The sequence below is a fragment of the Aplysia californica genome, unplaced genomic scaffold (assembly GCF_000002075.1).
Source record: "Aplysia californica isolate F4 #8 unplaced genomic scaffold, AplCal3.0 scaffold00089, whole genome shotgun sequence".
Taxonomy (NCBI): Eukaryota; Metazoa; Mollusca; class Gastropoda; order Aplysiida; family Aplysiidae; genus Aplysia; species Aplysia californica.
In genome coordinates, this window is record NW_004797359.1 from 1,220,232 (window position 1) to 1,247,731 (window position 27,500).

General features: G+C 39.2%; 1 protein-coding gene across 2 annotated transcripts in view; it reads right to left on the reverse strand.

Annotated features, from left to right (window-relative positions):
• Nucleotides 1-10,427: 10,427 nt before the first annotated feature.
• Nucleotides 10,428-27,500, reverse strand: part of LOC101850946 (paired amphipathic helix protein Sin3a) — a 36,043-nt gene continuing 18,970 nt past the window's right edge. The window contains exons 11-32 of one of the 2 annotated variants that reach the window (XM_013080504.2): nt 27,327-27,500; nt 26,699-26,854; nt 26,264-26,344; nt 25,852-25,970; nt 25,235-25,365; nt 24,179-24,276; nt 23,571-23,687; nt 22,454-22,611; nt 21,962-22,042; nt 21,420-21,603; nt 20,908-21,025; nt 20,610-20,723; nt 20,141-20,355; nt 19,595-19,775; nt 18,961-19,130; nt 18,317-18,499; nt 17,853-18,025; nt 17,259-17,371; nt 16,253-16,318; nt 15,155-15,532; nt 14,599-14,729; nt 10,428-11,841 (exon numbers count right to left, since the gene is read on the reverse strand). In XM_013080504.2, coding sequence (XP_012935958.1) covers nt 11,581-11,841; nt 14,599-14,729; nt 15,155-15,532; nt 16,253-16,318; nt 17,259-17,371; nt 17,853-18,025; nt 18,317-18,499; nt 18,961-19,130; nt 19,595-19,775; nt 20,141-20,355; nt 20,610-20,723; nt 20,908-21,025; nt 21,420-21,603; nt 21,962-22,042; nt 22,454-22,611; nt 23,571-23,687; nt 24,179-24,276; nt 25,235-25,365; nt 25,852-25,970; nt 26,264-26,344; nt 26,699-26,854; nt 27,327-27,500 — 3,402 coding nt within the window. In that variant the 3' untranslated portion in view covers nt 10,428-11,580. The remainder of the gene's footprint in view (nt 11,842-14,598; nt 14,730-15,154; nt 15,533-16,252; nt 16,319-17,258; nt 17,372-17,852; nt 18,026-18,316; nt 18,500-18,960; nt 19,131-19,594; nt 19,776-20,140; nt 20,356-20,609; nt 20,724-20,907; nt 21,026-21,419; nt 21,604-21,961; nt 22,043-22,453; nt 22,612-23,570; nt 23,688-24,178; nt 24,277-25,234; nt 25,366-25,851; nt 25,971-26,263; nt 26,345-26,698; nt 26,855-27,326) is intronic. The other variant, XM_013080505.2, reaches the window with a different exon arrangement.

Here is a 27,500-nt window from a genome sequence, read left to right on the forward strand (position 1 = left end):
CGGGGGGAGGCTACATGACACTTTGATATAACATGTTGCATTCTCTTTTGCATGAAAAACATAACACTATTGCTGAACAAAAGATACAATTAAACATTTTGTCTGTTTTAACAATGAAATGAACTTGTGTTGTATTTGACGAGAGACTTAAAAAATAAAATTTTGACATTGGTTCATTATTGTGTGAAGAATGTTGTCAATTCAAACCCTTCGAAATCATACGAGAAATAACCAATGTATTACTAGACGTTCATTGGAATTGTAAATAAATACATGTCCGACTGTATTATTATCAGAATCACGGTAAAATACAGACGCTCAAAGTATTTCTGCCTGCGAACAGGAAACAAACCACAGTTCCATCACAGTCACAATTTCCACTTTTCTTAGTTCTGTTACTATAACTACAGTGACAACGAGCGAAAACTCTGCAGCCAGCGCTGTTTGCTTCTCTGTGGCTCCAATTTGAATAAGTCAATGTTCATATGGATTGACTGAATGCAAAAAATGCGTATCTTCTTGAACAGTCGGTGTCGGGAAAATTGTTCCCAGGCGAGCCCTTTCACCAGTTTAGTTACCTTTCTCATTTAGGGATCAAACAAAGAGCCCCCGAGTGGCCACTTGGATCTCGGAACCTCATGAGCCGTTGTAAGAACAGCAGACACCCCCCCCCCCCCCCCACACAAACACACACACACACACACACACACACACACACACACACACACACACATAAACACACGAGTGCGTGCGCGCCAACGACAACTTCCAGGGTCTTGCCAAAGAAGAGTGCAACAAAATTTTAACATGTCATTGTATTGTTTGTTTTAGTAAGGTTTTACGGCGCTCGCAGCTGCATAAGGTCTTATGAGAGCCAAGGGGTGGATGTCAACTGAGAGAAGTCCAAACGGGGAATCAGGCTTACTCTGCTCACCTCTCTAGCCTCAACAGCACACAGTCTGTTTCGACTATCCAGGCACCCCGGAAATAGCAGTTCACAAGAGAGTGGCAAACATACAAAAGAAGTAGAGGAAAAATGACGATAGTAAGGATGAGGAAAGAAAAAGCAGCTGTCCCCCCTATGTTGTTCCGGCACAGTATGAGCATGACATGGATAAATCAACCAATTTACAATCCTTCTGTGCATAAGAACATGTTAATACCCCCCTCCCCCCTTTAGGAATGGCCTAAAGACACTTCAGTCAATAGCACGGCCTCAACACAAATTGGTCATAGATCTGAGTGCAGGTGTTTAGAGGCGTTACTACACTGCAGAAAGCAACATACAAAAACAAGGGGGGGGGGAAAAGACCCCTCTCCCCAAAAAACAAAAACAAAACGAAAACCAAAAAAAATAATGTTTTAATTTTAAAAAATAAAATAAAATAAAATAAAAATAAAATAAAATGAAATAAAACAAAAAAGAAAAAGAAAAAAGAAAAAAAACCGAGTAGAGATAATGATGGTTGAAAATACCATAGATGCTTGATAGTAGCCTATATTAAGGAGTAAATCACACCAGAGCACTCGCCAACCACCCACGCGTACGACTATTAGAAGAGACCATGAAGCGAAACCACACCCCTGTCTCTCAATATCTCATATTAATAATTAATATATATCAATATCTCACATAAACCCGATGCACCGAACTGAGCTTTTCTTTGAGAACGAGAGTGAATTTCGAGTCAAAGCTGTCAAGCTTTCAGCACCAGCCAAGCAAGCGAATAAATGTGTGTCACAAGTCACAAGTCTCTATTGACTCAAGCCCGTTAACCTGCTCCGATTATCGATAGCGAGAGCTAATAAATGAAATATTACTACATTGTATATCCGACCTGTTTACATAGTAAGGTGGTTTCTTAGTTGATAGAATATTGATTTGATAAATGGTGAATGTCTGCAATCCTAAGACCTCAAGAGCAGCAATAGCGGTGCAAAATCGGCTTTTGTATACTATTTGAACGGCTGCGCGTCTAGTTTTCATGTCGTAACCGGCAGTCTATACATGATTCACTTTGCTTATGCTGAAGCGTCAGTTTGTCATATTATTATTATTATATTATGTTGTTCTGGCCACATTTCATACATTTAAAAAAATGTGAGTGGCACATGTACATTCTATAAAGAGGGGTCAAATAATCCTCATTTTGGGGTGTTCGGTTTTAGTTTTGGCTTTTTTATAAAGTTCACGTCGAGACTTCGAAAAAAATTGTTAAATGTTTGTAGCTAAAAATATGGAGTCTCATTTTTTGAATTATTCGATTTCATCTCGTACTTACTAAGTGGTTCAAAATGGATACCGCGTGAGACTAAAGCTTTCCTTTCATATATTACACGTTCAGTTAAAACTGACAGTTGCCGTCTTCTTTGTGATATGAACAGTGGCGGCTCGTGGTTAATAGAACTGACCGGCGGTCATTCACGTCGACTACTTTTCCCTCCCCCACCCCCTTCCTTCACAACACACACACACACACACACACACACACACACACACACACACACACACACACGCACGCACACACACACACACACATGCTCTCTCTCTCTCTCTCTCTCTCTCTCTCCTTATTTTATACCCCTATGTTCGCCATCCCCCCCCCCACTCACACACACACACACACACACACACACACACACACACACACACACACACACACACACACACACACACACACACACCACAGTAAACATTGTAATCATGTGAAAGAGCTAAAATATGCGGTAGCGTCAAGAAACAATAATATTATGAATAATGTAAGATGGAAGTTACTGGGATTAATAGAAACTCATTTGATCGGCACAGAAAAAGAAACACACTACTTGAGTCTAAGCTACAAAACAAGCTGAAAGTGAGAAGCAATTTTAAACCGCTGGTCCTGGCCTCCAGTACAGTACTTTACTCTTACTTTCTACACCCCCACACACAAAATATCGACGTGCACTGAACCCGTTAAATATATGTAATAAGAACTGTCCTGTATGATGACAAAAAGTCAATTGCTACTGTACCAGTGACGCTGTCCCAAGCAGATCAAGTCTACAATCAGATGCTATACAAAGCTGGACAAAGCACACACGTTTCCGATCATTATATCATCAAATGTACTTCATCGCACTTCTCAGTTCTCAGAACTGAACACTGAATACTGTGTTGTAACAAAGTGGGGAAGTGTGTCAAATGCTAATTACAGAACTTGGTGTCTAGCTGGGTGAGGGTTGAAAAGGGGAGGGAAGAGAGGGGGTTTTCGGCCCAGACTCTGACAGCCGAGTGTCTATCGCTCCTCGTTAAAATTTTCCTTATAATATATCTTCACTAGACGGTTCCTTCTTTCGCCGGCCAGACTCCTAAGGGCCAGGTAAGTTATTAGTGGGGAGAAAACGATGAGTAAATGCCAAACAGAAACTATAGGTGGTTAAAAGATCAATAAACAAAAAAGAGTAGTGCCATGCTGACAATAAATGTTCTGATAGTAGTTAGAGAAAGGCTGAATGATAAAAATACATGTTTTGCTGATAAAATAATACATGTGTCTGTGCTGCTCAAGACAGTCTCATTCTTAATTTTGTAAGCTTCAAAGAGGCCAATCTGGCAATTAAGGGATATACTAATCTTTCTGTGGGCTGACGATGGATTTGTCCATGGAACTGACGTCATCGCTAGGCCTAAGCCAAGCCCGCCGTGTGTTTGGTCTCGTACGTGGTACGAAGTTCCGCGACGTGACGGTTTGACGTGGGACGATTTAAAGTTACGAGCCGGCGCGATAACAAACGCGAAGGAATGAGGTTATGTCGCGACAAAACAGCAGTGAATCCCACTTGTCTATTTGAGCGCCTTCAAATCAGCAAGGTGTTTTTGAATGTTGATACATGTTTGGATTTACTTAAAACTGAATGAAAATCGTCATCAGCAATAAACCTCTAGTCAACAATTCAGTTGACAAAAATCTGACCGGCACCACCGGTCTTGCCCAGTTAACAAACCGCTCCTGGATATGAAAATGACACATGATACAATCTCAGCGAAAATACTTCTTTTTTGTGATCTTCAAAACCCAGCAAGGAAAATCCACCTGCCAGTCATTTGGTTAATTTTGATCAATTCTTACGCTAAGGCGTAGTAAAAGTTTACGAACGAGAATTTTATCACCAGCGGGTAACACTAGTAACAGACAGTCTCAAGGCTGAACGCACAAGGCTGTCTCAGATTGTTATTGTGGCCGACCGGACAGTCTGTCACGCCTGCCGCCAATAAAATTATTCTCGTTTGCTAACTTTTTGTAAACTACGTCCTAACGTAAAAATAACATAATATGTATCAAATTCGGAACAAGCGTATCAAAATTAACAAAATGACTCGCGAATGACTCTTTTTTTAATTTTCTTGCTGGGTTTTGAAGATCACTAAAAAAGAAGTATTTTTTTAGATTGCATCGTGTGTCATTTTCGTACCACAAAGAGAACGGTCAACTGTCAGTTTTAATTGAAGGTGTGATAATAGACCCCTTACAGAAAATTGTTAAATGATTTTACAAAACGGATCCGTTTACAAAATCTAGTTAAAAATGTGGAGTCTCATTTTTGGTAGGGTTCGATTCCACCTCGCACTACAAAAAATGGTGAAGGTAATTTTTGTAAAGATGAAAGTTGTTCAATAGCGTGCGCGCACGTGTGTGTGTATGTGTGTGTGTGTGTGTACGTGTGTGTGTGTGCATGCGCGCGCGGGTAGGGCTTTGCACGGGTGGTGTGGGTCTCGAAATAGGTTGGTGTTGATCCTATCGTACGTGCTTAACTTCCGATTACATTGTAATTGTTCTAAGGGAAACTCACTTAGAAACGGGGGTGGGCATCATATATCGCTTTCACAAGTTCTACAAATACTTGGACACCATACATTGTAAAGGAGGCTCTCGAGGTCTAGAGGTACGGTCTCTGCCTCTCGTTCAATAGGCCCCGGGTTTGAAACCTGACAGCGACGGAAAATATTCTTCTCTAAATGAAATAAAAAATTGTCTCCTTTGGTGCTCTCTAATCTAACCATGATCTGTCGTCTGCTTTCGTCTCTACTTTCTGCCTCCCCCCCTCCCTTTGTGCCCTCCTCTGGGCCCCTAACTCTTTCTGCAGCCTTTCTACTGGCGCTCATATGACCTTATGCAGTTGTTATTGCGAGTGCCGTAAAACTCTTACTAAAATCAAAAAGCCTTTCTACTGCTACTCCTTGGATCCTTCTTACTGCTGTCTTTAACTACTCTCCGCCACACCCCTGATCTTAGGGTAGGTAAGATCTTACAACACCTAGCCTTCTCGAATAAGGGCGAAGGAAATCGCAGATGTCTCGTGGGCATGTTGCGCACGTTAAAGATCACTTGAGGTCCTAAATTTGTTTGTTTTAGTAGTTTTAGTAAGAGTTTTACGGCACTTGCAACACAAAAAGGTCATATAAGCGCCGAAGATTAGAGGTGTTACAAGAGAGTAAAAAACACAAAAAAGAAGGAGGGAAGATAGAGACGATAGATTTTTTATAGGAAAGAAGGAGCAAACCACACCAGAGCTCCCGCCAACCACCCACGTCCTAAATTTAAAATCTGTAAAAGTTAAGTAGCCTACCGTACGCTTCAGCCACCACCTGGGCAAAATTCAAAATTTATGCCTACCAAACTGAAAATGGTTAATGTGCCCCGCTCGCTCATATGACCTTATACTAGTTGCGAGCTCTGTACAAGAGACAGCCACACCCATCATACCCAACGTCGGACGTCAAAGTGAAAGTGGGATTAGGAAAAAAAATCTCCTCAGAACGCATGTTCATCATTGCCTTTCTCACCCTGGGTCAGGGTATAGGCTACGAACAAACACTTTCCACCTTTCCCTATCCGGGGCAGGCATCTTCATGTTATTTCAAGTCTTCACACTTTTCTGTACATTGATTTCTGTTGACTCTTCTCCACGTGGCCGTCCCAATTATTATTACCCTGTGGGTTCCAATCCAACACTTTCCTTGTTATGCAGCTGCCTGACTTCCTGAGAGGATGTCCAATACATCGCCACTGCCTTCTTCCCACCACATCTCTTACTGGGCCCTGTCTTGTTCTCCTTAACAATAACACTTCTTCGTTGGTGACCCTGTCTGTCCATCTGATCCTCAGTAACTTCCTTTAAAAGACACTTGTTCAAGTTCAACACAGCGGATAAAATACCGTCCAGACCGCTCACTTAGTTTTCCTTCCCCAGTTCCTCCCCGACCATCCTCACCACCCTGCCCGCCCCGCCCGACAGCCCAGCGCGTAGTCATAAATCACTTGTCAGAGGGGTTAATTGGGGTGACCGCAGCGTCACTCCTCCTGTGCCGGGGCAGTAGTAAATATGGCGTTTTAGTGCGAATTGAAAGTCTCCTAACTCTGAAACTATAAATGCTACAAGGCCGATTGAGATTTCATTGTAACGTGCTATGTATAACTTGTTTTCTTGTAAGTCCGATTATATCAGTTTTACAAGGGATTTAAGTAAGTCTGTGATTTTCAAACTGGCATCTTCAATGTTTAGAACTTTTTCAGTTTGGACTTAGATATATCAATTCGGCCCCCAACGATTTAAACAGAAATTCATGTATCAACTGTGGGGACAATTTTCATTTACATGTGCAAGTTTCAAATGCACGAAGTTATTCTATGATTTTCTGTGATTTTTTAAAAATACCAACCCACCACTCTGAACATTCATCCTTGCTGTTTTTAGTTTTCTTGCCTCTACTACATCTGAATTTCGTTGTCAATTTTAACAATATTTTTGTCATGGAGAGCCACACTCAACATGATCATATGGTGGGCATTGTGCTCAAACATCATCGCCTTCTTGAGGAGGCTGCACATGATATAGATGTACAGCTGGCCCATCAATCTATGGAGAATTGCACGCCTGGAATAGGACAAAATGTGCATATCTACGGCAAAAAATGAAAGAGGGCTGGAAAAAAACGAGGACATTCAATTGTTACAGGGCTGTCAGATTTTGTCGGATAATCCACGAGAAGCAGAGAGATTTGAGAGGAAGGGTTCTAGTGTACATGATCAGCTGTCAGAGTTAGAGTTTGGGGAGCTTATTCCAAGGTCAAGTCCTGCCTGCTCTGAATTTGATAACATCCTCAAACAACACAACCTCACACCACAGGCCTACCACAGCCGTTCATTTATAGGAAGCCACTGCCAAAAATACATCACAGCCCATGTGTACAGACAGCTAGCATCATTTTTAGCAAAAGGAACAGTTGCATGTACACGAAATCAAAGCATAATAGACACCGCATTAATTGTTCTGAGAGAGAAATTTGTTCACGTAAAAGACACCTTCAAAGATATCCACACAGTAATTGCACATGGAAAGCCAATCACTTTAGAGAGAATACCACATATTCAGTCATGCATCACACGATATATGTCTTTATATAGAAACATATTTGGCAAATAAAAGGTCTTGAGTCGATAGTGCCGTAAAACACGTGCTACTCAATCAAAATCGATCAAAAGAAAAGGTCATCCCCAAACAACACATCCTTGAGAAACACTGCGTTCCTTGGATACAAAAATGTGGGTTTGGAATGGCCTTCCATTGTGAGCAAGGGGGTGATCTCATTCATGCAACCGTGGCCTAACAGACAAAGAAAAACACGTCAAAACAATCATGCAGTCACAACACGTCCAACCCACCCTGAGCTACTCTGTCGTGTGCACCACCCATCAAAAGACGAAAGCTTACAGCGGAAAAATGAGATAATTCCTCCAGTCCAGCAATATTGTGTTCTTTTTGTATTTTGTGTTTAGGTTGTGTTTTCATAAGTGTATCGGCAAGAAAAGATCTGTTCTGTAGTTACATGTATCGTGGATATCGCTATGAAAAAACAAGGTCGCAAAGCAAGAGTATTGCAAAAATCAACTTCAAACCTGAATAATTACGGATCCAGAAACTTCGTGCATATGCCCCTTTGTCAGTACAAATTTCATTATGTTCTCAGTCCTGTGTGCAAATTTGATTGAATTCGTTGGGGGCAATCATATTTAAATCGATGTTTATAATTGATTACCCATGACACATTTATCAAATTAAGTCCCCTTTTTGAGAACTTCACAGCTTTTAAGTGTAATGTACCATGTTCTTCCGATTTCTTCATTTTTTTCCTTAATATGTTGAATATTTACGTGGTCTTTATTAAAATATTCATCTTACATTAGCTTTGGCTCACTGTGCTGGTAAACTTTGCAAAAAATACAAGAGCGCTGCCGGTGTTCGGCTGATTAGGGAAATCCCCGGCGGCGCAGGTAAATGACCCCGTGACCTGGGGAAGTGCGGGCTTGCTTGCCTCGCGCCAGCCAAAACTAAATGGGCGCTCTATAACCGCTGTGTCAAGAATACAGATCGCTTGTTGAATTCTCCAAATGTCGCATCCTTTCTCTAAACGCCTACTCAATGCGTATTTGGAATGTATACTGCATAAAAGATTTTTTTTTAAACCAAACTTTTATATATTCACATACTATCTCTCTCTCTCTCTACCTCTCCAATAGTTGGTAGAAAACATGGATCACTTTTTAAGTCATGAAGTCTGTGGTGCGAAGATTAGAGGTGTGTAACAAGAGTAACAAACACAAAAGAAGGAGAGATCAGGATGATGGATGTTTGATTTTTTAAAAGGAGCAAACCATACCAGAGCACCCTCCAAGCACCTGATACCATTGTATGTCAATGCTGTGTGTTACACATACAAGTAAAACGTAAAATTGAGGGAGATGAGCATCTTTCAATCTGCTGTTTGTATGATTCATGAGGGATGATCAATCATTGGCCATTTGACTGCAGAACATGCTTTGTCTCCTTTCATTTTAAATTGGCCCTAGATTTGCTCTACTGTATGGTCTACACGCTTTTCAACTACAGTAGAATATGGCTATCATAATAGGATTTTTAAGTTCCAGAAGACCCGCAATAAGAATGCAAAGGGGAATTACAGAAAAAAATTTTAAAATACACTCTCTCCTCTTCTTATACTGTCTTTTACTTTTTGGCCTAGGGCTATGGCAAAGATCGTACATACAAGCAAAGAGTCTACTTAACAAGAGGGTCCACTTCTCTTTTTGAGCCAAATAAAAAAAGTGTCCTCAAAATTCGGTGGCGCCCTCTTCGCAAATGCCCACCCTTTGCGAACAGAGTTACCCTACTTGTGTTAAAAAAACTCAAAGTGAAACTAACAAGTTTTTGAATAAATAAGAATTCAAATTTCGTAAGAACGCTTTTAAAAAATGGTTACGCAAACAAAAAACCTCTTCCGGAGGAAGGGGAGACTGTTTTCTTCGTTTAATGAGAGGCGAGAGGTCATTAAAATATTATATATAAAAAACTAAAACTCCGCACTGAACGAACCCGAACAGCTGATGAAGCCACTTTTTTTGGCTGAGTGAACCATCTTGTTATGTACTATCTTTGATACTTTACAAGACGGTTCATTCGGCTAAAAAGTGTCCGCGGAAGTGCGCAAATTGGTTCAGATGGCGCTGCAGTCTTTGTTTTGAAGCTCTTTCGTTTCTCCAGAAGAAGAATAGAATAGCGCAACTTATTGGTTTCACTTTAATTTTTTTTTCACACAAGTAGGGTAACTTTGCAAAGCGGGTGCTTTTTCTAAGAGGGCGCCACCAGATTTTGAGGACACTTTTTTAACTGGCTCAAAGAGAGGAGTGAACCATCTTGTACGATCTTTGGCTATGGCACATCACTTTTGGAGTGGTTCATGTAACGCATCTCTCCGCACCATCTCTCTCTGCCGCCTGCCCCACCTCACTCATCACTGGACTTGCCAATCACAACGCCGACTGCCTGTTTGGAGCCCACCTACAGCCGCCCCCCCTCCCAAGCTAGAGTTCGCGCTATCTCTCCCGCTGTATCCCAAGTGCGGGCCTTTCCTTGCCCCGTTAAACCCAAGCACAGTTAATTGGTCGCTTTGGAGCACAAGGGGGCTATCCCAAAAAATGCTGTTTTGAGTTTGAAAAAATTGAAGGTAAAGTTTTTGCCCCTTGTTCAGTGTTAAATTTAAAAGTAAATTTTTTATCTCTCTCCTGAAAATGTTTGCTGTCTCGGCTTAGAGTTAGAGAGCATTTGTTTGAACAGCGTGCTGACTATACAGACCTTTGTGAACTTGGCAGACGCACATATGAACACCATCTCCTGTCCAATATGGCTAGGCTCTATCGACCAATGTAAATGTCTTACAAACCACAGACAAAATAATTGCAACCAGTGTAGTTAAACACATCACTCACTGTCTACAAAAGGCCCTTTAATTTTGTAACCTCCTTACTGGGGGCGTGGCGGGCTCGAATTGACTTTTACCCAAGATACAATTAACAACAAAAAAGGAATCAAGAAAAATGTACACAGACTGAAAAAGTAAACAATGAAAATTACTTTATTTTAAATGACGATTACACAAAAAACAATGATTTTATTTATCGAAGTAGTCAGAAAACTTGGAGTTACTTACAGAGAAGCACACCGATACAATGACGTCTTAATATGCTGTGTGAAGGCAAGAAGACAGACAGAACTAAAAAGAGTGATCAGAAAAAAGTAGGACATATCGGTGACATCCTTCAAAGACTGCCACAAAAAAAAGGGGGGGTCGCTGTTGCAGGAAAATTGCATTACTCCCTCTGAACCTGTTTTACAGGTAAGGAAAATAATCTGGAATGACTCATTTTTCTTGCAACAGTGATAGCTTTTTTTTTTTAACTTCCATCCTATCTCCCTAACCCAAGGAATGAAAACTCTAACCTCAATACATGCATATTAAGAAAATTTACATTAAATATTTTCATTTAATTTCACTCTACTTCATATACAGAAAACTCTTGCAAAGTCTGACAGATACAAGTTCATACAACAGTTGAAACTTTAAAAGCCAAATCTGTTGTGGCTCGACTTAGAGCAGACCATGAGCTACTTTACAGCAACGAACAGTATTTGCTCAAAATATTTGTTTTCCCTTCCCACAACAAAACATTGTCAAATTTTTCTGCAACAAAACATTGCCAAATTTGATAAAAATTGTTATTCCTGAAGGGATGAAAACTGCAGTTGAAACGTGTATTTCATTACTACAGAAGTACATATTTACAAAAAGAGCAACTTCCTCCCCATCATCAGTCCTAATTACAAAAGTGACATACTGCAGCTGCAAAAATTACAAAGCTATTTACCATCTGCATTATATCAAGTACTCATTGCTCATGACAATTTCATCAAATTCATCACCCTCTTATCCAGATCTCTTCTTTATCCTCCAGCTGTATAACGTTTTCACCATTTACTAACATCTTTCCCATAGAACCGGTCTAATAAAAAGTATTGCTGCTAGCTACACAAACACAACACAATCCCTTACATCATCCTTTTCTCTACACCATCCTGGACTATCTTCTTCTCTGTTGTGTTCCTGCCCAGGAGCAGAGGGTCAGTCTTATAATTGACAACCTAACTGCTTTGCTTTCATAACCTGGCAAGGTGTAGCCACAAAACCACTACCCAATTAACTTTTTAATTGGCTGAAGCTGGCGAGGTGCGGCCTGAGCCAGGAGCCACCCAGTCCACTGAGTAGCGAGTGAACACCCGGTACGGAGTCTTGTCAAACTGCTGAAGATCCGTGGAGAAGGTGCTGTTGGAGCGACTTTCCGGAGCCCGGCCCATCAGCCACTGGCGGCAATCCTCCGCCTGGCTCGCCGTCACGTTCCGTGTCAGCCAACCCTCTATCCAGCTGCTCATCTGTGCATACTTCTTCTGGGTCACCTTCTTGTGGCACTGCAGGGCAAAACCAAAACACAAGACTTACAATATGTTTGCTCAGGCTAATGAAAAGCAAATTAACACAGGCTGGTCGTGAGGACACTAAGCACACACAACAGATCCATTTTTTAAAAAAGGGAAAATTAATGTTGTCATAAAAAAATCCTATTTTCAGATTCTTTTTTTACATGTAGTTAAACAAACAAAGATTCACAGTACAACTGACGTGTATCAGGTCATGTATGCATTCACTATCAGAAGTGAAAAAATGTTACCCCATCATTATCAGTTTAAGTGAGGTAACAGAAGAGATCTGTTCGGGTACACCCAAAAGGAAAAAAACAAAAACAAAAAAAACCCAGGATGGAAAATACTTCAAAACGACCAGTAAACTACCATTACAAAATGTAGACCTGCATGTGAGCTTCAACCAGATTGTCTGAACCCCCCAATCCATTCCCCCCATAAGAGCTTTTGTGGGTGTCATAACACAGCAGCACTTTGTAGAGATATATGATTGAGGCATTAACCCCCCAAAAAGAACCTGCAATGGCCCTTCACCTTCAGAAATGTAAAAAAGCCAGCAAAAGTCCAAAATGGAAAAAAACAAACCCACACGCCAAAACAAACAAAGAGAATATAGTGACCTACATAGCTATAAAGGGTTTGATATAACAACAACATAGAATTGGAATGTGAATCCTCTATATAGCAATATAGATAAATCTAGAATATAGATCTAGACCTAGTAGAACAAGTGAATAGGAATAGAAGGCCTTGAAGGAAATCCACATCCAAACAGAGGGCAGGAATTCAGCGGAGTCTAATAATTTATGCTCCTCGGGAAATGCACTTTTACCAACATTAACATTACAGCACAACCTACAATAGGGTTTGACACAATAGATTTAGCATAAGAATCGTCCATAGAGGTCTAGATCTATAGTGATCTATATAAATCTATATCTAGTAGAACAAGTGAGTAGGCCTTGAATGAATCCACATCCGAGCAATTGGCCGGCCTACAGGAATTCAAAATGGCTGCTCGAGCACCAAACTGAAAGTGTAGACAAAGCCGACCGGAGAAAAACGGGGTGCTGGCGATTGGTCAGGCCTCGCACTTCGCAACATTAACTAATACAGGTGAGCCTAGCGATAGCATCGCCCCATCGCGGGTCAGGTTGCGACTGTCGGATTTCAGACTATTGTCGGCAAACATGGAGGTCTAAAATGAGCATTTCCTTATTCAGCTACAAATAACATTTTAACACATTACACCCTAACTCGCCCACGAATTTCCTTACGTGCTCCACCCTAACTCGCCTGGATTCGCCCGCTCCGACAAGGCGTCTTTAAAAACGAGACTGGCTGAAATTTTGTTTTACATAGTTATTGCAAAATGTTTCTTCTTCCGTTTGATACCGGAACTAAATTTTTCGGGTTAGTAGTAGTTTTAGTATTAGAGCCTATCAAAGTGCGATCGCGTTTCTGACACTTTGAAGGTGTCTCAACTTGTTGAAATGCAACACAACTGAGTTTGAAAAAGGAAATAACGATGAGTTCGAACAAGCAAATGACAAATCAGATATTGGTGACAACGTTGAGAGTTTGGGGCTATTCAGATTAATCAAATGAAAAATTTAGATCTAGGGCCCAACCGCGAGGCTGAGAATGGGAGTGACGGGTCAGACAACCCGATTGAATAAAGTTAGAACATTTCCATCAGTATGTGCACACAAAGTAATATTTTTCTGAAACTGCATTCATTTCTCTTTCTAATTTTTATTTCTTCAGGATTTTTGGGATTTGTTTAGTATTTTTAAAACGTTTGTATTCACAGGAGGTGGGTTCCTTTCCTTTCCTTAGGATTTGTGAGTAGACTTCCCGCCCAGAATGTGTTAAACAAGATCAGAAGATCATTGAAAAAGTCAGCTTCAACTATCAAGGCACAATCATACAAAAGAAGTAGAGGCAAAATGACGATAGTAAAGGATTAGGAAAGAAAAAAACAGAAGTTCCCTGTTGCAGTTCAGGCACAGTTATGAGCGTGACATTGATGAATTAGCCCATTTACAATTCCCCCCTTTGGGAATGGCAAAAAGAGACAAGTCAGTAGCACCACTCCGTGTGTGTGTGTGTGTGTGTGTGTGTGTGTGTGTGTGTGTGTGTGTATGTGTAACATCTGCTCTTAGTCCTCGTACAAAAGAGATTGCAACAACTAGACATGCAACCATTGTTTGAGACTTCTGTCTGGGGCAGATCAGTGACTTGATTTCTAGCCTGCATTCCGCTCCATCACCCTCCACTCAACTGTTGGCTCAAACTCTGTAGGCCTATACACCAACTAATACTGTCATTACCAAGAGCGCAGTCATTTACATCTATAAAGCAACAAAGTGTCAAAGAGATAGCCACACCTGAGGCGGAACAAAATTCCTTTAACAATCCAGAAAATTCTTCACATTTACACTCTGCCCCCACGGGACGCCGATCGGCGACGGTGTGATATAGCATGTACCGCACCTGTATCCTGGTCTGTGGGGATAAGCGTTGCGTCCTCTACGTGCTTCATGGAAGAGTTAATATCAAACAGGTCACAACAAACATCCTCGAAAGACAAAACACATTTCGCTGCTTACATACTATACACAATCAGGGGAAACGAGCAAGACCAGAAGGCACTGCACAAGATATGCGGACACTCATAAAGGAGAAAACTCAAACTTGAAAAAACCAACAGCATAATTAAATTACACAGCAAAAATTTCTTACAGCATTTGTTCTTGCCAAACGTCCTTCCTGATACATATACATGTTTGAGCCTTTGACGATGACTGATTGATAAGAATTGTGCTGAAATTTCACACATGTGTCATCTATGCTTTGAATTCTGCGTGGCATATCTGAGGGGGGAAAAAAAGTAAAAAGGTCAGCATTAATGAAATATTCAACTTTTTAGCAAGCAGTAGGATACTCTTTTGATTAACATAGTGCAACTTTATACAAAACAAATATATCCAACAATACAGTAATAGACTGAACATTTATATCAGTTGTGACAATAAGCAAAGGAGGCTACATATGAACACTGAGATGAATACCACTAAAAGGGCCGTTTTCTTTTCTGTTTCAAAACATGCGAGGGCCACCACAGAAAATCATTGCGTAAAAAAATATCTTAAAAGCAAAACAATAAAAATGTTTTTCAGATGAATATATGGATTCCATATATTTCACATCATCTTTGCAAGGATAGAACAAAATATGAAAAAATGGGTGTGGGAGCGACAGCAGAGTATCATGGGTCTAAACAAAGATCCCTACTTACTCTCTGGAGGCGTAGACACTTTCTCGTTTTTCTTCCTCTTGTTGGCGGGTTCCACCGTCTTTTCGTCATCCTCATCATCGCCCAGTCCTCCATCACTCTCAGCCCCTTCCCTCTTGTCATATTCGTCTTCATCATCATCTGCGCCAGTTGGCGTGCGACCTGCATTGCCTGGGGAGTTGGCCTCATCAATGTTCTCATCTCCAAAGTCCCCAGGGGCCCGTGGAGTTTCTCCTCCTCCAGATATGGACTTCTCCTCTGACGTGGCACTTTTGTCAGAGCTGGGTTCACCGCTGGGTTCCGTTAACTTTTCTGGCTCTGCCTCTGCAGCAGTCTTGTCCAGTTCTGCCATTTCAACATCTGCATCAGGCTCATTCTTAACTGAAAGTCAAAAGAGGGAGAATGCCGATTGCTGCAATAAAATGTATATTTCTGACAAATATCCGATATTTCAAATTTAATAGGTGTCTGATGTCAAGAATGATGTTCTTTGACGTCTTCATAATACTGATATGGTCAGTGAACAAAAGGAGTGAACTTTTGTTGCTTTCTGTATTACCCTGTCCAAACGTAATTGCTACTGCATATAGATGCTACCACCATAACATGAAATACCCAAGGTAAATAAGATTTCAAATGTTGCCCTGTAGAAAGTTTCCATGTATTTCTGTTTATCTTACATGACTTTCATTTTCTAAATAATATAGCCTCTCATTAGACTTTCACAGTAAGTGGAACAAAACAAATAATATATGACAAAATGGTTTTACAGAGTGTATAATAATTCAGTATATGACTTGGTCTTGTTTAATGGTTGTAAGTTAAGTTTCTTTTTAAAAAAATTAGACCCCTAAACACTCAAGAAGCCTAACTTGACAAACTGTACGCCCAGTTTAATGCTGAACATATTTTACACATGGATGAAAAAAAAAAAAAAAAAAAAAGAAACCAAGCATTAGCACAAAAATAGTAAAATTTTGAGAACAGTGATATGCCTCCAACTGGAAAAAACTGGATGCCCAAGAGAGTTTCTGTTTTTCCGAGAACAAAACATAAAAGTATTACTTGAAAACCTCAAATTTAAGATTCTGACACTCCTACCTTCCAAATCCCGTTCCTGATCTCCATTAGTAGCTGGTTTGAAATCAATATTCTTCTCTGCATCTTCTGGAAAAAAAAAAAGAAAATTAAAGAACAAAATGAAAGGTAAACTGTGAGGGGTATTTTAAAAAACCCACTATATTCAGCAATTCGTTAAAACAGCTCCTCCAAGGAATAAGTTTTTACAGCTATCAAAGACTTACTAAATGTCAAATCAGAAAACTAATCAGGACATAAAAAAGAAGGCACATAATCACTTCTCAATGGGAAAAAGTAGTGAAGAAGGGGGACAAAAATACAACTCGACCGGGAATTTCCCTAGGTGCTCCATCCTGACTCGCCTGGAATCGCCCACTCTGCCCAGGCGTCTTTAGAAACATGGTCTCGCCTTGATGAGACTCTGGGCCGAGATTTTGTTTTACACAGTTGCAAAATGTTTCTTCTTCCGTTTGACATCAAATCAAAATTTGGCAGGTCAGTAGTTTTAGTATTAGAGCTGATCGAAGTGCAATTGCGTTTCCGACACTTCGAAGACGTCACGACTTGTTGAAAAGCAACATGATTGAGTTTCAAAAGGAAATAACAATGGATTTGAGTAAGAACAAGCAAATGGCATATCAAATATTGATGAAAAGGTAGTAGCAAGAGTTTGGCGCACTTCAGATTAATGAATCAGATGTAGAATTTAGATCTAGGGCCCCACCGCCGGGCTGAGAGTGAAAGTGACAGGTCAGACAGCCCAACTGAACTAAAGTTAAAACATTTCCAACAGTTTGTGCATATATAAAGTTAATATTTTTCTGAAACTACATTCATTTCTCTTTCTAATTTTTATTATTTCAGGATTTTTGGAATTTGTTTAGAAATTTAAAATGTGTTTTTTAAAAGCTTGTTTCATGGGAGATGGGTTCCTAACCCTTGCTTAGGACTTGGGAATAGACTTCCCGCCCAGACCCTTAGAGTGTAATGTTAATGTTGAGGGTGAGGAATACTATTAAATACTAACCTTTTTCATCATCATCCATTTCATCATCTTCCTCATCTTCATCTTTTTCTTCCTTTACTGGCCTTTCATTCATCAACTTAAAGTTCAGCCACTGGCCATTCCGCTTTTTGTTCCTATTGAGAGAGGGATAATACAAATAAAGTTGGTAAAAAGGGAACATACCAACAAAAAAAACACAACATAAAACATAAATCATAAAAATAAAAACCTAAGGGTACAGTCGAGGAATGTTTTTCTTTTACACAAGGTAAAATATGATTAATGACATCAACACTCCACAATACATCCAAGTTATTGAAAGTAGGCCCTTTTCAAGTAAAACGAAAGCAAAATCAAAAACAGACGAAAAACGACAGTTGAATATTTTTTCCCCCCCCCCCCAAACAGGAACCTAACATTTCTCAACATATATTGCACTTTGCTCCACAAGTTTAGAAGTTAAGACTGATTTTTAAAAACATCATTGTGTTGACCATTGTGCATGAAAAGCCTTTCAATACAAACATCTGAAATTCTCATAACATTTATTGCAGTCGTTATTTTGTAAGGACATTTTTCTTTTCAACTACAAAACAAATTAAACATAAATCTTACCTCAGTAAGTAAATGACTTTGTTGTTGCCAACCTTGTGGAGAAATTCTTCATTCTTCTTTGCCACTGAGTACTGGTTGACATAGTGTGACCATGAGCTGACCTCCTTGACCGACTCATTCGACTCCGGTGGTTGATCCAGCATATCCACCTCCATCTGTGCTGTCTGACTATGCTGAAGACCAAAAGAAAGCCATTCTGTCAACCAAGTGGTCTTTGGGAATGTGCATATTTTTCAACACTGATCACAGATTACAGTAAGGACAGTCTACAAATCAGAAATTGTAATATTGATTTTTTTTAAAAATCACTTTCTGCAAGGTGAAAAGAACCAAAAAATCCAAAATATTCACCTACTGCATCTCTCTAAATAAAAGTAAAAGCCAGTCATACACCACAGTTCAAAAATAAAAAGATTTTTTTTCTTCAAAAAGGCAAAAAGAAGAATGAGCATAGTGAAACTTACGACAACAAATTTGAATGGATTGTCATCGATGAGGACACCCTCTGCCTGTCTGAGGTAAGCCTGCTCCAGAGTGGCCCTCTCATGTCGAGTGGCCCAGCGGTCGCCAGCCCCACCTTTCTCTCGGTGTTCCTCGAAAAGCTTAGCCAGTCTTGTGGGCACATCATCCATGACCAAATGTTGAGCCTGTCAGTGGTACCATTGAATAATGTACAACAACATTGAGGCATTGATAAGTTTAACACTGAAACAAATAAGTCATTTCATGCCAGGAGAAAATCCGACCAAAAGACAAAAACAAAAGCACAAATTAGAGGAAGGGACCCCCCCCCCCCCCCCCCCCCCCCCCCACCTGGTAACGACTGCGAAAGACTAGAAAATCTGACAAAAAACACAGACAAGATCTACCTATGATCATGAACACTCGATAGGATTACAGCATTTACATACATTCTTTCATTTTTTTAAAAATTATCAAAAGAAAACCATAACCCTGAAATTACTATTTTTGATGTACAACAGCTATCCCCAGCAGAAGTCTACAAAATAAAGATCAAAGTTATTTAATATCTTGAAAATAAGACCAGACAGGATAGATGAGACCAAATTGGAAAGAAGTAAAATAAATAGGTGAACGCTTTACTTACTTGTCGCACAATGTTCTGTACCACTTTGTCCATTGTGAATAGCTGGTAGGCCTCAATGCCATACATTTCTCTCATGGTGTCTTCGTACTGACTCGCCTCCATGTTGCCGTCAAGCACAGCTCGCACCATGTCCATGAAGTAGGAATAGTAATCTTCTACCTCCACATCCACTGGGGGACAGTCAAACAATATTAGGACAATCTAATCAAAGAAAATTATTAGTTGACAAGACATCCAGAGGAGTATGTTTAGTTTGAACACGAAAAATTTTTGATTTAAAAAGTGATCTGGTAGCAGAGAGATCAACTATACTTTCTTACATGCGCCTTGAAACAAAAAAAAAAAAAAATTAGTGAAAAATAATGGGCATCCTACCCTTGCAGCCCGGACAGGCAATCACAAGATAGTGGATTCCATTTTCCAAAGACAAGTATCTTTATACTTAGCTAAATGCAGAGCCAGGAACATAATAATATGAATTAGACTACAAGCTTTGAGGGGCAAAAAAGCTGTTATCCTGAATGTTCTCCACAGAAAGCTAAATAACAAAACAAGCTGACTAAGACAGTAAAAGTCATTTGAGAATTCTTTTATGAAGGGACCTAGCATGAACTTTCAACTTAAAAATACTCACGAGGTGAGCGCAGCCGAAGTGCCAAAGCCACAGATTCCTTTCTCTCCTTTTTGGTGAGTGCTTCTTCTTGAATGAGTTTTTGAGTCAATGTAAATGCCTTCAAAAGACGAGCACACAATATCTGATGCAGCCGCAGAAAGATGTACCATGTTGAGTTACAGTAGAACAATGTATAGCGATCCTGCAAAGAAGACATGTATATATCAAAATACACAAAAGTAGACCTACAAGATATTACAAATTTGATCAACTGTCTATTTTGTCTATTATCTGACCTGCTATGCTCGTTAAAATGAACTATTTACCATGAAGACCACCTTATAAACACAGAAATATGACTCTCTAAACCAACACAGAAATGTGACTCTCTCTATATCAACATTCACAAGTAAACCAACACAGAAACGTAACTCTAAACCAACACGGAAATGTGACTCTCTATATCAACACTTGACATGTGACTTAACCAACACGAAAATGTGACTCTTAAACCAACACAGAAATGTGACTCTAAACCAATACAGCAATGAAACTACAGCCACTTACATGGTCATCATCATTTTCTCCTCCATTACTGTCTCCACCCATGGCCCCTTTCTTATCCGACTCCAAATCATCCTCCTTCTGTCCGTCTTTGCTCGACTCCTCTGGATCAGACTTGATGCCATTCACTTTTTTGTCCTCAACCTTTTCCTTGGCCCGACGGCTTGTCTCTGACACACGACCATTTGCTGATGGCTCATCATCATCCATGTCCATATCTGAGGAAGATGAATAAATTTCAACTCAACATCCCAGCAGAATGGACACTGTATCTGCCTTGAACATTAAAGCAACACACACGCATTTTTCTGAAAATGACAGTTACTATTAAGAAAAGTTCAATGAGAAATGACTCAAATGAAGAGTGCATATATACACCATTCTCAGTTCCATATAAAAAAAACCAAATTAACTGAAATTCTCAATACTTAATGTCAGTTTACAAAAGCTAAATCAACATTTCATAAACTACCTTCATTCAAGTCACCATCATCATCACTCAAGTCTCCCCTTGGTGCAAAGAACAAGTCCGGCACAAAATGCTTGACCAACTGCTTGATCCGTGTCTTGGCTTCTTTGTCAACACCTGAAAGGAGAAATACAAATAGGTATAAACACCTTCTTCCCTAGTGCGCTGAAAAAATACAAATGACTCACAAGGGTCAAAAATATATGCAGTTCAACAGAAAGGTTTAATATATAAATTATGCATGATCTTTGCCATTGGTTATTTATTATACATCTAAAAAAAAAATGGGTATGCTCCACACCTGTCTGTCTTTTTACATGGTGAATGATCAGATTTCCAGCATCCTCAATCAGAGAGCGATCATCATATGTGAAGGTCAACATTGGGCCTTGAGGGGGACACTCCTCACTGTCTGTCCTCTGTAAAATCAACAGTGAAGAAATGATGGCAACAGAAAAAAAACAGATAAAAAGGATGTAATTCTACCGTCCTGTCCTATCTTCCAAGTCTTGTAACTGCACCGAAAATAGGACAATCGTAACACTAGAGAAAAAAATGAAAGAAGTAAACCATACCACAGTGCTTGCTCTTTGCACACACACACAAACATATGAAACTTCAACATAAAAGAGCTGAAACATTAATGTACAACTAGTTATTTGTGAACATCTAGCATTCATTGTAGATATTACCAAAGTTTAAACTGAACAATAATACAAATTTTACTGACTTTAATAGCAAGACGACTCCCATAAACTTGTTCCCCAAAGAACATTTTTCTTTTCTCTTTTTCTTTGTATTCACTTCACCCACCTCATCATAAATGGTCTCCACTTGGTTCAGCAATGACTTGCCACGAATGGCTTTGATATCATGCTGCTTGAAGTTAGCACACTGATGATCCAGAGACTTGAGATAGAACTTCTCATTCTGTTCTTTCCACATCTTGTTAAACTGTTTTTGGGCCTCACGCCATTCTTCATCTTTTGCTTTCAACCTGTAAATGAAACGATAAAAGCCACGAAATTGACATACTGTAAAGCATTCGTAACATAGAGAAATAACGTTCCAGTGTATTTCCATGTAATCAAGCATTGAATATGTTTATGTTCTTACATCAAAAGGCTTTTGTCTCTAGCTAACCAACATTTGAGGCCAAAATTAAATAACTAAAATTCTTTTTAAAATTCTGAAAATCAGCCTTGGAAAAATACTAAAGCACTACTGATATTAAGCTATCAAATAAGAAGAAAAATTACAAGGTCCTGCACCCATTTGTGAGGATTATGGTCAACAAAAATACACTTCATGCCCATGTTAAGAAATTTCAGAATATCATTATACTATCTATTTACCTTCTGAGAACAAGTGGAACAGCCACAACTGGATTTTTCTTCAGACCTTCAATAATGTCATTAGCTTTGTCTCCATAGATTCTGAAAGCAAAGAATAATCAGGTTAAATTACAAGCACTGGGAAGAAGTATTCCGGCATCCTTTCATGTGTTACTCGATGATTACAACCCCTGTCATTACTTTATAATCAGTACATTTCTTTGCAAATTTTTTTTTGAAAATACCTACTGATTACAGTGCCAGTACTGCATGCAAAATGCCCAAAACATGCAGAGTGACAACATTTCAGCTTCTCAATCCTCCATATTCACATTGTTAGCCCTCTTGCATTTCTCACCCACAAAGGATCAGTAAAATTTTAAGTTTGAAATGAGAATCTTTTTTAGATTTGAGAATTTTTAAGCATTTGGAAATACAGAGAATGTTAAAAAACGAATCAATTATATGAGAGCGGAGAAAAGCCCCTTAATATGATAGAACCAGTAGGTCCACCTGTGTATGGAGTTCCTGTTGATGCAGTCAGACGTTCCTCCCAATGAGTTGTCAAGACGAAACTTGTTAGCTTCTTCCTGTGCCATTCTGTTCATCTTTTTCAACACTGCCTCCAGAGACTTGATAGTAGAAAAGTTTGTCTCTATGACATAGTCCAGCTGTGGAAGAGAAGTTTCCCATTAGCTTCTATTTAACTTAATGCTGTATCGTTTCAAAGCTTTTATATACAAACAAACAAAATTATAAAAATACTTTATACAGTGAAATATTCTTTCTTGATAACCGCGATACATGTCCAGGTTGGAGTACAAGTCAATGTTAAATTGGGATATTTAAAAAAAACCAAGAACTAAAGTACTCTTCTAACTACATCTTATTAAAAAGTGAACATTTGCTTTTCAGCTACATTAACTCTATCTCTGAGGGGGGTAAACCCACTATGCCAGGGCCCTCTTTTGGTATGAAATCTAAAATGGACAAATATGTCATTAAACTGGTCATTTAATCAAAACAAGTGAACCTATTTCCATAGTTCTTTATCTTATGAATGAACTCCTTGTAAAAGAGACCTGTTTTAGACAATTGCTGAAAGTTATTTGATGTTGTGGTCGTTGTAAAGGAATGTGCCAGCACTGGGACCAGCTTGCCGGAGAAGCAGAGTTAACTCGCGGTCGAAACTGGTGAGCTGCTGACAGCCACTTGGGCACATTCCTTTACGACGACTTCGACATCAAATTACTTTTCGGCAATTGCCGAAAACAGGTTTCTTTTACCGGAAGTTCATTCTTTAGAATAAGTATTGTTATAATAGGTTCGCCAGTTTCGATTTAAGGACCCATTTAGTGACGTTTTCGTCATTTTTAGATTTAGTAAAAAAAAAGGGCCCCGTAGCCCCCCCCCCCCCCCCCCCGCCCCCAAGATAAAGAGTTAAAGGATCACATATGAACTGATACATAAACAAACTATGCCTATACAACCATAAACAACTTTCCAGAAAGTGTCCTCGAGCACCCTAAACCAGTAGCTTTGATAAAACGTTTATGTAAATCTATCTGGGTTCAATAATAACTAAACAAAATATCAGTTGCCAAGAACAAAGTGAAAACACAAATGGCACCTCAAATCGTTCATCCTCGCATTTGTAAATGTTCTCCTCATACTGAGTCTTGCGAGATGTGACAAAGGATGAGTCCTCTGACCATGTTGGGAAAGAAACCCATGTGTCATTCAGCACCTGTCAAAACAGCATAAAAAATGATTTCACCTAGAGTCACTACCATCATGGTGTGCAAGAGAAATATCAGCAACTATTTAATAACATTATAAACTATACAAAAAGCAATAGGCCAAGTACAACATGGCAAACAAAATCTAGAACGACACCCACTAGGTGCCCTTGTAACATTTGTATCAATGCTAGTTATGGTACTGTGCAAAACAAAGTTCAATAGTCAAGTTTAAAAAGGAATTAGTACAGACTTAACAATGCATATATTTTCATGAACTACACCAACAATGAGAAAGCAAATATTTCATTAATTAACTTTGTGGCTATTCTTTTTCAGCACAACTAGTGAAATTTGATGAGAAGCACAACAGTTACAAAATGAATAACAGATCCAGCTTTCAAATGTCAGGCGATGAAAATCCAGCTTTACTGAGCTAAAAATATGAATCCGAGTGACAAAAATTATGAAGCCTGTTGTAGAAAAGTTCCATCCTTACCTCACGACATAAAGCTGTACGTCCACTGCATTTTGGGGGAACATACTTGCTGGGTATTCCTCTGTAACTTGCCCCATACTTCTTACATGTGTTAAAATCTGAAAAAAAAATATGAATACTTGACTGAACTATGAACAATCTTAGAGCAACCACAACAACAAAAAAGGCAAACCGAGAAGCAATTAAAAAAGAAAAAAAGCCTATGTAGAACAGTGGTCTCCACTAATAATATGACTTGCCTTACAGCTCATTAGTGCATGATCCAAATTGACAACTTCATCTGATACCAGGATTGTTCCTGCACAAGTGTCAGAAACAGATCAGCCACGACATGACCCATTTTTCCTGGTACTGATTGAAGTGAAGCCCATATCAAATGTTTTCATTTATTTCATGTGCTTGAAATTGTGGCTTTGTGAGGGAGCAAAACATCAATCAGACAAGGCGTGAGACAACTGTGCAATGAGGAAAACCAGTGACCAACTACGCGTGGCTGGCGGACAATGTGAGAATACTTGCAATTAGGTCCTTGTCTGCGATCGATTGGCGAAGGAAAACTTAACACTTCTGGGGGAGCTCAGTTCAATGACGCAATCTACTGCAGGAGATCAGAACATTTACTCTAGACTACTCCTCTTCAAAATTCTCTTCATGGCATAATAGCATGCTTTTTTTCCCCCAAAGATGCAAGCCATTAGGAGACCACCATATCTATATCTTCGAAGTTTCCACTATTCCTCATAAGTATTATACTAAATTAAATGTCATATTAACGTCTAACACACTGCACATTAGATGAAGAATACTGAAAACTGGCAAAGGCAAAAACAAGCAGGAAGTCAAATCATCTGTTTTCTCTTTCAGGAATACTAATAATACTAACTCACAATTATGCACATAATACCAACAATAAGAAATGTCTTCGGCAAGCAATACTCAGACCATGCTATTACCAACAGATCACCAATTCTTCGCGCAAGTCTTATAATTTGTGTCCCTGAGTACTTTATACACAATTACCAAGACATTCATTAAAAGCATGACAAAGTCACTGACCAATTTCCATGGAGAGTTCTCCACCTATTCTTTCTTTTGATGCAGCTCCATGAGGGACAGCTTCCACTCCACCACCCTGTTCATTTACACCCAGAAGATCTTTGAATTCTCGGAACAAACCAGGAAATTTGCTGAAATAAAAGAGAGAAACAAAATGTTTTAAAATGAAACGCCAATTATTCATTGCTTTGGAAAAACCTATATCTTCTTCTTGCAATTTGCAATAATAAACTGATTTTGTAAGAAAATTATGTATAATGTACTGAGCAATGCTCATACTGCAGAAACACAGCATCAGTCAGTGAAACAGCTAAATATTCCATACGTCACCAAAACATGAAATATTGAAAAGACAGAAAAACAGCTTACTATACTAGCATGGAACTGCTCTCATGCAAACCCTCACTCCCTGAAACCCTCATAAAAATGAAAGTCAGCCTGCCCAATCATTCTGGACATGGATTTTCAAAAAATAGTTTGAAGCTCTAATCAACAGTTCTTGATATTTAAATTTAGCATAAAAATTAACCAAACAAAATTCTAAACTTTTTCTTACTAGGATCAAAACAATTACATTTTTCAATTAGAACAAAACCTGGGACAATGTGTCAACTTACGACAAAAAGAATCCCACCAGAGTCACGAGCTCTTGCTTTGTCACAATCTCTTGGTTGAACAGAACAATGGTGCGTAAAAAGTTGTCATACACCTCCTGATGCCTCAGTGCTTTCCTCACCTTCACACAGAACAGGAAAACAAGACATGTTATGAAGTACACTCTATTTATTGCCAGTGCAAAGAATTTTTTAAAAATTCTTCTGAAGGCTAGGGCATAAACTTATCTAGACACTACACTTAAAATTTTCGTAAAAATTTATTTCCATCATAACATCCAGGAAGGTTATGCAAAATCTAAGTCTACAAACAAGGGAACCATCTCTTCCAAGAAATTCTTAAGCCACATTAGCCCATTAAAAAACAGAACAAAGCTTTTGCCTTATGTTACGTCTCACAGAAACTTAGACTCACCTTGTCAAAGAAAGCATATTCAGTCAAAGTGCCTGTCTTGCTTGCATCAGCCAAGCTGAAATCCTTGGGGACACCCTTTTTCTGACGAGTAAAACACAAAGAAGATTGTAAATAAGATAATGATTGTTAAAGTAAAAACAACTGCAACAACAAAATAATAATCTTTCAGTGCTGAGAAAAAAATAGGACTGACAAAAACAGACGGAGAGTAGAGAAATATGACCTACCACTGGCTTTCTCTAACTACTAACACAGAGAATGACATCACAACTTCCCCACCCTCCCAAAAAAGCACAATCCAGCATGTATTTATAACCCAACCCCTTTATAATCTCCACATTTCAGAGGGAAACAACTTTCCGTAGCTTTGCTTGCACTATCAAACACATCATAACATTCTATATATGCCATTAAATTTGGAATTTCAGTTCTTACCTTGACAGGTGGAGGAAAGGAAGATGCTGAAGATGTGGAGCCAGAAGGCCGTTTGACTCCAGAGCTAGACTTTCCTGTCTGAGTTTTCCCACTAGAGTAGCCAGGCTTCTTCACTGTTGATGAGTGATCATTGCGAACTCCGAGAGCAGAATCAGCCTATAGGCCAAAAGAATACAAGGAAAGGGGTAAAAGTAAAGGACATTGATGATGACAATATATGAAAAGCATCCAACTACAGTATGGAACGAGCAACAACTGACCCTTCTCCCCTTTTATATCAGACTCCCACATAGGAAAAGAGCAAATACCAAAACATAATTTAAAACAATATTTCCATGAGATTATAAATAACAGAAACATGTATCTTAATTAGGAACGAGGTTTATCAACTTCTGAAAATCAATGCAATAATAAATAAACACAATAATCAATCGGCTTACGGGTCAGTAACCAACTAGTATGCAAATGGCCATCATGAACCAATTAGGAGAATCAAAAACACTGAACTTAAGAATAAATAACTGCATAACAATACCACATCGTCAAACCAACCACTCACATTGAAAGCCACAGAGTCATGTCTTCAAAAGTATTATCTATTAAAAACTCTTTAAAAAGGAAAACTTACAAAGGAAGCCACGCCATATGGGGAGGCCCCATTTGCATCAGGCAGAAACTGTCCAAACTCTGCCAAAAGATCCTCCTGGTGCTTGAACAAGTTGGCAACTTGCTGGTACACCTCGCTCTCTGTTAGTGGCTTGCTCGGGCCAACAGACAGACCCTGTGGGCACAACAGAGAACT